The sequence below is a fragment of the Heterodontus francisci genome, unplaced genomic scaffold (genome assembly GCF_036365525.1).
Source record: "Heterodontus francisci isolate sHetFra1 unplaced genomic scaffold, sHetFra1.hap1 HAP1_SCAFFOLD_174, whole genome shotgun sequence".
Taxonomy (NCBI): Eukaryota; Metazoa; Chordata; class Chondrichthyes; order Heterodontiformes; family Heterodontidae; genus Heterodontus; species Heterodontus francisci.
The window spans coordinates 2,268,552-2,278,230 of record NW_027141730.1 but is presented as its reverse complement, the minus strand read 5'-3'; the positions used below and the strand labels follow the sequence as shown (position 1 = coordinate 2,278,230).

Genomic DNA, 9,679 nt, shown 5'->3' with positions numbered 1-9,679 from the left:
AGCAGAAGCAGTCAGACTCACACTGATCCCAAGTTCCAGAGACACATTTTCAATCCAGCAGACAATCAAACAAAGCAGGAGAGGCAGAAGTTGTTTCCAATTCACCCCAACTCAGTACTGCTGAAAGCTAGGTACATCAATCTTAGTTCAAAATCACACCCACTATCATATTGAAAAGCACCGGAACAATCCCACAAGAGTGCACCCTAAGCTACAAATTAAATATGATGTAGAGCAGCTGATGGAAAGGTGCAGAATGAATCCTAATAATGTCGCCCAGGCTGCAGACTGAGTGACAGATTACAATGTAGTACAAACATCTGATACAGTATCAAAAGGAAAGTTATAGTATTATGTCAATTAGTGCACACTGCACTACACATTACATACCAATCCAACAATCTCTCCAAGAGCTGTACTGAATGATATCTTATCAATTGAATGATTCTGATTATACTGAGCATGCCATGTGTGAGTTTGAAATATATGTTGTCATTCACAAATGTGTTCATACAGTTACAGACTAAATACTAGTCCAAAAAGCTCAAACTACAACTCAGTAATACACACAGTTAAAATGTGCAGTGATCTATATTTTAAAATACTAGTGAGACAAGAAAATAGTGATACATTATGGCATTAAACAAATAGTTCTCAATACCATCCCGTAGATACATATTAAGTACAGGTACAGAAGAATTCCACACTCATACAGCACCAGCGTCACATAGATACAGAATGTACACTTGCAGACATAACCAGCAGCTGAGAGGTACAACATTAATCCCACTGTAATGGACTGGCCAAGAGACAGACACATAAAAAATGAATTGTAACGCATATTTCGTACCAGAGACTGCCAAATGCAAAATGAACCGTGGATATGCGCACGCAGACTGTCCCAGAAACTGACTGATACAGAATGAGACCCACACTCATACGCGGTACCAGAGGCTAACAAGTAAAGAATAAATACAATATACACTTCCAGTACCAGAAAATAATATTTGCATAACAGATATCACTCACGTACATTAGCAGAGATTGACAGACAACAGAATGAATCCCACAATCTCATTAAGTACCAGATACTGACAGGCACAGAATGAATCCCATACACACTGTACTAGGCACTGAAAGACATAGGAGGAATTGCACATTCACATACAATAGAAAACACTGACAGATACTGTAGGAGTCACATGCTCACAGTCAGTACCAGATACTGTTGAAAAGAGAGTTAATCCCACACTTGCATTCATTGCGAGAGACTGACAGATACATAAAGGATATCGACACTCACATGGAGTAACAGAGACTGACATGCAGAACTTGAACCACACATATGCATAGTACCAAAGTCTGAAAGGTATTGAGTCAATCCCATAATCAGATACAGTGTCAAAGACTGACAGGCACATTCGAGTTCACGTGGCTAGAATACCAGAGATTTTCACGTACAGAATGAACCTTATTTCTCATTCAGTCTGGATACTGATAGATGCACAATGAATCCTACAATCATACTCGATACCAAGTTCAGACAGACACCATATATATTCCCCTCTTATTCACAGTATCATAGACTGACAGGCACAGAGTGAGTCACAAAATCAATTAATTTCAGAGACCAGCAGGTAGAGAATTAATCTCACTCTCACAGAAAGAACCAGAGATTGACAGATATACAGTGAGACCATAAAATGACTCACATACAATGACAGACACATAATTAAAACCACTGGCATATATAGTACCTTAGACTGACACATAGAGAATGAACCATACAGTCACATTCTGACTGTAAGATTGATGCATACACAATGAATCTCACACTCACATTTAGTTCTGGACACTGACAGATACCGAATGATATCCACATTCACCCACAGTAGCAGATAGATGCAGAAGCTGCCACACATTCACATACAATACTCATGATTGACATACAGAATGAATCAAACAATCACATTTAGTTTCATAGACTGACACTGAAATAATTTCACACTCAGACACAGTACCACAGACAGACAGATGTAGAATTAAACTCGCTGTCACATAATGTACCAGTAAGTGTGTCAAAATTAATCTCATACAGTACAAAAGATGGATTGAATTTGTCCCACACTCAATGTAATAGGTTTTAAGCAAGTGAAGCGGGGGTGGGGGGAGGTGGGGAAGAGAACAAAAGGGAAGGTGTGTAATAGGGCAGAGGGCAGGAGAGATTAACTGTCAAGGAGGTCATGGGGCAAAGGGAGTGTGCTAATGGTGTAGTGAAAGACAAAATATTCGTGCAGAGAGAGTGCTAATGACAGAATAATCAATAGGTCTGTCCAAAAGCACATACTTGAAAAACCAAGTTTAAAAAAAATGATAAAATAAAATAATAAAAAGGGTTGAGAGCCCTGTCAACCACAGTGAGGGGGAAATCGGAAACGAAGTTGATGAAATTTTCCAGTTCGGAGCGGGAGCAGGAAATGATACTGATCCAGTCATCATTGTACCAGAAAAAGAGCTGGGGGTGGGGTCCTGAGTAGGAATGGAAAAAAGAATGTTTGACATACCCCACAAAAAGACAGGCATAACCATTTACAGAGATAGGGCACAAAGAATCATCATGGAAAGAGGCATGAGCTTCAAATCCAAAGCTGAAGTGACAGGATCAGAGGAACGGCTGTTTGTTCTGCAGTGTGGACTTCGGTCTGATCTGTAAACAAGCAGTTCCACAACAAAGGGAGAGAACTCAAAAATTAGATTTCTGTCTTTCAGGAATATTGCCGGGAAGCACTTTTTCACACAAAGAGTAGTGGGAACCTGGAATTCTCTCCGAAAAATCAGATAAACCTGAGGGTCAATTGACAATTTCCAACCTGAGATTGAGAGATGTTTATCCAGTGATGGTCTGAGGGTTTATGAAATCACAGCAGGTAGCTGGAGTTAAGATACAGGTGAGCCAGGATCTAATTGAAAGGTGCAGCAGGCTCGAGGGGCTGAATGGCCTACCCCCATTTCTATTTTCCTATGGCTGCAACAGGGCAGAAACAGCTGCGAACATACGTTGCATTTCATATTTAACAGCAAAAATACCAGCAGTCAGGAGCTGAAAAGGGAAAGATGACCCCTCGATGACCTGAGAATAAGTACAGAATGGCCTCCTTCAGAACTGGTGATTTTATCAGGATAAGATGGCGAACATGAGAAATTAATCCAACGGGAATCGCCATCCTCCGCCTCCAGGAATTGGACAATATAATGCTGGGATGTGGGAGTTTGGTTTGGGCAGGGGGTTGGCTGTGACACCACGAACACTCCCTCTCCACCTCCTCACTCCATCACCCACCCCCTTCCCCTCTCCATGGGACCCCGGCATCATCCGATCCACAGATACTTTCCAGCAGACATCGCTGGGGAGTGACCGGAGTCCTGGTTCTCTGTCTCCATTTTCCCTGTCCCACCCATGGCCACTGAGGCTCCTCTCCCCCCACCCACCCTGAGAGCAACTAACCCACCTTGTCCATAAATTTAAACTGGAAAAGTGTCTCGTCAAGAGCAGGAGCAGAGGGGAGGCTGTAACCTATCAGAGAGGATTGTGTTCCTGAATCCCCAACTCTTTTTGCCATGTTTCCATTCAATGTCCACACTCTCTCCTTGGTCTGTCCCTGGAGACCTGTCATATCACGATTCTCTCCAGGGAATTTCGAAAGATATTTCCCCCATCCCTCCAGGATTGGCCTGGAGTCTCCAGCACTATCTCCATTGCAGTACTTTCTGAAATACTACCCGTGCCATGTAATAGTCAAGAGAGACAGAGGGGAACGAGACAGATCAACAGGATGTCTGGCAGATTCAGTGTGAGACGGTAACACTGCCGGGTAAAGGCCGCTTTCCAACTCCAATCTTAACACAGGAGATTCCCCAAACAGCTGCAATAAGGTGTTTGTAAACTGCTGGAAGAGGATGTGTGTGGAAATGGTGATGTTACTGAGTCGGTTATTTGTTATAGAATGGACTGTGTTTAGGTGGGAATATTACTGAGTGTTAATTGTAGCGGAACCATATTTAAAAGCTCCGGCTTTCTGGAAAGCCTTGACTATGAAGGCCGCGTCTGGAAGGGCTTGTGTGGAGAGCTGGGTTTCGGTTCCACTGTTAATAAAGGGTTTGAAATTGCAGAACCAGAGCAAACTGGAGGTGGAGCTGAAAGATGAGTGGCCGTTCTCTCTCTGTCTGTCACTCTGGGTGTCTCCTCCCCATCTGCTCTCTGTTCAATCTTCACTCTGTCTCCTCCCCTTCCTGCTCTCTGCCATTCTCAGGCAGGTCCGGGTGGTCTGTGTAAAGTAGAGCCTGCAAGAGTCTGCTTCTTATATTGTGTAGTGATCTGAGTGAAGAATCATCATGTCTGGCAGAGGTAAAGGAGGCAAAGGCTGGGCAAAGGGGGAGCAAAGCGGCATCGCAAAGTGCTTCGTGATAATATCCAGGGCATCACCAAACCAGCAATCCGCCGCCCAGCTCGCCGTGGCGGTGTCAAGCGGATCTCGGGTTTGATCTATGAGGAGACTCGCGGGGTGTTGAAGGTTTTCCTGGAGAATGTGATCAGGGATGCGGTCACCTACACTGAGCACGCCAAGTGCAAGATGGTCACTGCCATGGATGTGGTGTACGCTCTGAAACGGCAGGGCCGCACTCTCTACGGATTCGGCGGTTGAACAATTTGACCCTTTCCAGCAAACACAAAACAAAGGCTCTTCTAAGAGCCACCCACCGCCTCACAGAGAGAGCAGTGACCGAGAAATGAGAGCTGGGATAGGCTGTTTAGAACAGTTCAATCAATCTGAAATATTACAGATTTCCAGCATTCGCAGTATTTTACTTTTAATTCTTTGTTCAATCAATCTGCTGTGTTCGGGATGAAAAAAAATGGAATCCCCGAATTTGACATTTCATTTGCAGCAAGGATGTGCAGTGGATTTGATTTTCTAAACGGGCTGTGTAAACAGTGCCTGAGGCTCTACAGTTAGTTATTTCCCCAGTCCACACATGCCCTCAGTGAAAAGCCACATCACTCCTCCAGAATCACTCATTGTTTTCATGGAATTTCAAAATGATTTCGCTGCAATGAGGGAATCCGAGAGTTTTGCAGCAGCCGTTAAATCGTTCACTGGAACCAAACCCACTTGTGATGTTATTTCTCCCGAGACGGTGTTTCCTGCACTGAAACTGACAGGGTTTGTGAAACTGATCAGTTTCAGCTCATTCATTCAGGGACCTGGAATTCCCGCAATTTGAACCCGCGCCATCCAGAGCCCACTTCTGATTGGTCACCCTCTTCTCATTCACATGTCTTAACCAATCGCAGAGCTTCGAATTAGGAAATACAACAAATCACTGGCTTAAATTGGCAGAAAGTTTGAATTCGAAAAAGCCGTCAATTTCAGTGTCGGAAAGAAGCGAATTAATGGTAAATCTGGCGTTAGTTTAAAGCTGTTCGTAAAATCGGGCCAGGACTTTGTGCTGGTAAAAGCAGAATAAAAAAAGCTTATGATGGATTATATATATTACGAAGTTTTAATCTGTAATTTTTTTGTCTACTTATCTGTACACGGCGGTCAGACTCTATTCAGCAATCTGTAACGGGACAAATAACTCACTCAGTGTGGAAGTAATAAATTAGACAGGCTTTGGGGTGACAGTGAGAAATCACTGAAACAGATGCTTAAACATTTGAAATAGTTCTCATTCGGTCCTGTTACTGGCATTCTGGAATCAGACAGTAACCAGCCCTTTCACAGAGACTGTGGGTGGCTCTGAAAAGAGCCTTTGGTTTATTAGGTGACATTTTGGCCGCTTTACTTTTTCTGGGAGCTCTGAGCGCTGGTTTTCTTCGGCAGCAGCACGGCTTGGATATTAGGCAGCACCCCACCCTGAGCGATGGTCACTCCTCCCAGCAACTCGTTGAGCTCCTCATCGTTGCGGACGGCCAACTGCAGGTGCCTGGGTATGATGCGGCTCTTCTTGTTGTCCCGGGCCGCGTTACCGGCCAGCTCGAGGATTTCAGCAGTCAGATACTCAAGCACAGCAGCCAGATAGACCGGGGCTCCGGCACCCACACGCTCAGCATAGTTGCCCATTCTCAGGAGCCTGTGAACACGGCCCACCGGGAACTGCAATCCAGCCCGGGAGGAGCGAGACTTGGCCTTGGCCCGAGCTTTGCCGCTGGTCTTTCCTCTTCCAGACATTTCCACAATCTCGCAAATACTTTCACAAAGAATGGATAATTTCCGCAGCATTTACTTCACTTATAGACTGAAAACTCTCCCCATTGGCCGGTACTTAATTCACCTCATTTGCCTATATTCATCACCAATCACGTCACTGACAACAGAAGAGGGCGGGGTTTACCGCCAAAACATCAGAAGCAGAAAATTTATCAATTTCAAAAAGACCGCCAATTTCATTGTCAGAAAGGAGCGGATTAAAATAAATTTCATCCTTCGTCAAATATTTAAAATCCCTTCTCTTTATTTTGTTTTATTCAACTTTTTCCGTCACGAATTACAGACGCGGGTTTAAAATGTTATTTAAATTGTGGATCTTTCTACAATTGCTTTCAAACTGTCCCGGGAGGTACTAAATCCCTGTTCACAGCATTTATCTGAAGGGAAACATTCAGTTTATCTTCAATCAGAGCCCAGTGTCCTTCTCTGAAAAGAGGAAGCAGGATCGAGTCCTCAAACTGCCCTTAGTCTGCTGTGTAATAATCCCATTCCGGGCTGTTACACTGCGGAGAGTTACTGTTAGTAAAATGATGAATCAGTTCACATTTCAGGAATAGAGTGAAGGGACTGAGGTCTGACCCTTACCGCTGAAAGCAGCTGTTAATGCGGTCATTCAGGGGCTGTGCAAAACCACAATAACAGCTTTAAGCAAAAAAGTAAAGGCGGATGAGCGGATTATGGGTTTGAGTTCGGTTTATGGGACAGCAGACAAAAACACAGCAGTGGGACATTTATTATGTTACACATTGTCTGAAAATGATTTCATAGAGATGTTCGGATGCAGCTTTTTCAGAGAGATTGTGGGTGGCTCTTAAAAGAGACGTTGTGTTTGGGATGTTATTCAGTCCATTGTGCAGTTTTACTTGGAGCTGGTGTACTTGGTCACCGCCTTTGTCCCTTCCGACACGGCGTGCTTGGCCAGCTCCCCGGGCAGCAGCAGGTGGTCTGGATCTCCCGGGAGCTGATGGTGCTGCGCTTGTTGTAATGGGCCAGGCGGGAAGCCTCACCCGCGATGCGCTCGAAAATAGCGTTCACAAACGAGTTCATGATGCTCATGGCCTTGGAGGAGATGCCGGTGTCGGGGTGAACCTGCTTCATCACTTTGTAGATGTAGATGGAGTAACTCTCCTTCCTCGACTTGCTCCGCTTCTTGCCGCCCTTTGCTGACGGTTTATTTAAGGTTTTCTTGGCGCCCTTCTTAGCAGCTGCTTTCTTCTTCCCCTCAACCATCTTCAGTTTCAATTTTAGACTCAGAAATAAACCAAACCCCTTCCGATTGCGGATTAAATAGACAATCCCACAGCTCTATGCTAATGAGGGATGGGGAAAAGTAAAGATTGTGATTGGGTGATTTGGAAAGATGTCCCAACGATTTAATATTGTAATTCGACATTTGGTCTCTTTCGCCATCCAATCAGATTAAATATTTGCAACCAATCACAAATTCCCTTACTGCAATCAGGAAGTATATTGCACAAAGACTCTCTCCAGTCCCAGTTAAAATTGAAAGAGCTGCTCCCTGTGTGGAGCTTCCTGGAAATGTCCTGGCTGTTGTTGGGAGGACACTTATTGACTGATTCTGTGTCGTTGTGTCTCTGCTATTGCATGTGAGTTTGCAATTGATTTTATTTTTAGTCTAGGCTGCTGTGTTTGAGTGTTTTATGTCATTTGGTAACTCAGTCTCTGGTGCTGTATGGATTCATTCTGTCTCTGTCAGGTACTGTGTTTGAGTGTGAGGAGATGAGGTGGAGTGTTGCGGCAAGGAAGATGGAAAAGAGCATTGGTGCGATGACAGCCTTACTTGACCCCAGTTTGCACTCGGATTGGGTCAGTGATAGATCCGTTGGCAAGGATTACAGCTTGCATGTCGTAGTGCAGTATGTTTGAGGAGGACATTCCATAATCCCTCTTGGTTGGTAGAGTCGAAGGCCTTTGTCAGGTCAGAGAAGGCCATGGATAAAGGTTGCTGCTGCTTCCTACATTTTCTTGAAGTTGTCTTGCTGTGAAGATTATGTTCACTGTGCCTGTTGATGGACAGAATCCACATTGTGATTCCAGTAGGAGCTCTTCAGCCACGGGGAGGAGGCAGTTGAGAAGGACTCTTGTGATGACCTTCCCTGTGGTGGACAGCAGCGATACCCCTCTATAGTTAACACAGTCGGTCTTGTCAACTTTTTAAAAAGATGATCACAATTACCGCATCGCGGAGATCCCCTGTCATGCTCTCTTCCTTCCAGATGAGGGAAATGAGACATGTATTTGTGTCAAGAGTGCTTCTCTGCCATATTTTAGAATTTTTATGTGAATTCTATCTATTCTGGCAGTCTTATTGTTTTTTGGCTATCCATCTCGAACGTCATGTGTGAATGTGGGATTCATTCTGTACCTGTCACTCACTGGTACTTTGTGAAAGTGTGAGTTACATTCTGTATCTGTCAGTCTTCAGTATTGTATGTGAGTGTGGAATACATTCTGTCAGTGGCACTGTGTGTGAGTATTTGATTCATTCTGTCAGTCTCTGGAATGTTATGTGATTTGGGACTTAGTCTGAATCTGTCAGTGTGGAATTCAAGCTATATCTGTCAGTATCTCAGTGTGTGTGTGAGTTCATTCTTTATCTGTCAGTCTCTGGTGATTTATGTGAGTTTGGCAGTCACTGAATCTGCCAGGTACTGTAGGAGTATTTGAGAATGATTTTGTATGTGTCAGTCTTTGCTACGACATAGGAGTGTGGGATTAATTCTGTATCTGTCAGCCTTTGGTAGTGTGTGTGATTGTGGGATGAATTAATTCGCAGTCATTGGTGCCCAGTATGAATGTGGAAATCATTCTGTAACTCAGTCTGATATTGTTATGTGAGGGTAGGAATCACGTGTATCTTTCGATCCCGGGTGCTGATTGTGAGCATGGGACACATTCTGTACCTGTCGGCGGGACTGTATCTATCTGTGGGATTAATTCTGTACCTTTCAGTCACTGGTATTCTGTATGAAAGTGGGATTAATTCTAGATCCGCCACACATTGGTTCTGTGTGTGTGTGTGTGTGTGTGTGTGTCCAAGAACATAAGAAGATACAAAATAGGACAGGAGTAGACCATTTGGCCCATCAAGCCTGCTCCGCCACTCAATAAGATCATGGCTGTTCTGATTGTGGCCTTAACGTCACTTTCCTGCCTGCCCCCATAACCATTGACTCTGTTGTAGATCAAAAATCTGTCTATCGCTGCGTTGAATATATTCAATGACACAGCCTCCACAGTCCTCTGGAGAGCAGATTTCCAAAGATGAACAACCCTCTGAGAGAGGAAATTCCTCCTCATCTCCTTGAAAGAGAGACTGCTTATCTTAAACTCTTGCCCCGAATTCTATAATCCCCCACAAGGAGAAACGTCCTCTCAGCATCTTC

At 44.2% G+C, this 9,679-nt stretch overlaps 1 protein-coding gene across 1 annotated transcript; it reads right to left on the bottom strand.

The window, feature by feature from the left end:
* Nucleotides 1–211: 211 nt before the first annotated feature.
* Nucleotides 212–6,233, bottom strand: LOC137364571 (histone H2A-like). The gene is made up of 3 exons (XM_068027692.1): nucleotides 5,848–6,233; nucleotides 4,033–4,143; nucleotides 212–320 (listed from the first exon to the last, which is right to left on the bottom strand). Exons 1-3 carry the CDS (start codon nucleotides 6,231–6,233, stop codon nucleotides 212–214), a joined length of 606 nt encoding a protein of 201 aa, XP_067883793.1.
* Nucleotides 6,234–9,679: the final 3,446 nt, after the last annotated feature.

What these genes read in the sequence shown, in the direction of transcription:
- LOC137364571 (XM_068027692.1), bottom strand. Translation starts at nt 6,233, where the DNA reads ATGTCTGGAAGAGGAAAGACCAGCGGCAAAGCTCGGGCCAAGGCCAAG. An exon ending in GCTCAGAGCTCCCAGAAAAA is followed by an intron (nt 4,144 to 5,847) that starts GTAAAGCGGCCA and finishes CTTTATTAACAG; the next exon opens with TGGAACCGAAACCCAGCTCT. An exon ending in TCCGCTACAATTAACACTCA is followed by an intron (nt 321 to 4,032) that starts GTAATATTCCCA and finishes ATACTGTATCAG; the next exon opens with ATGTTTGTACTACATTGTAA.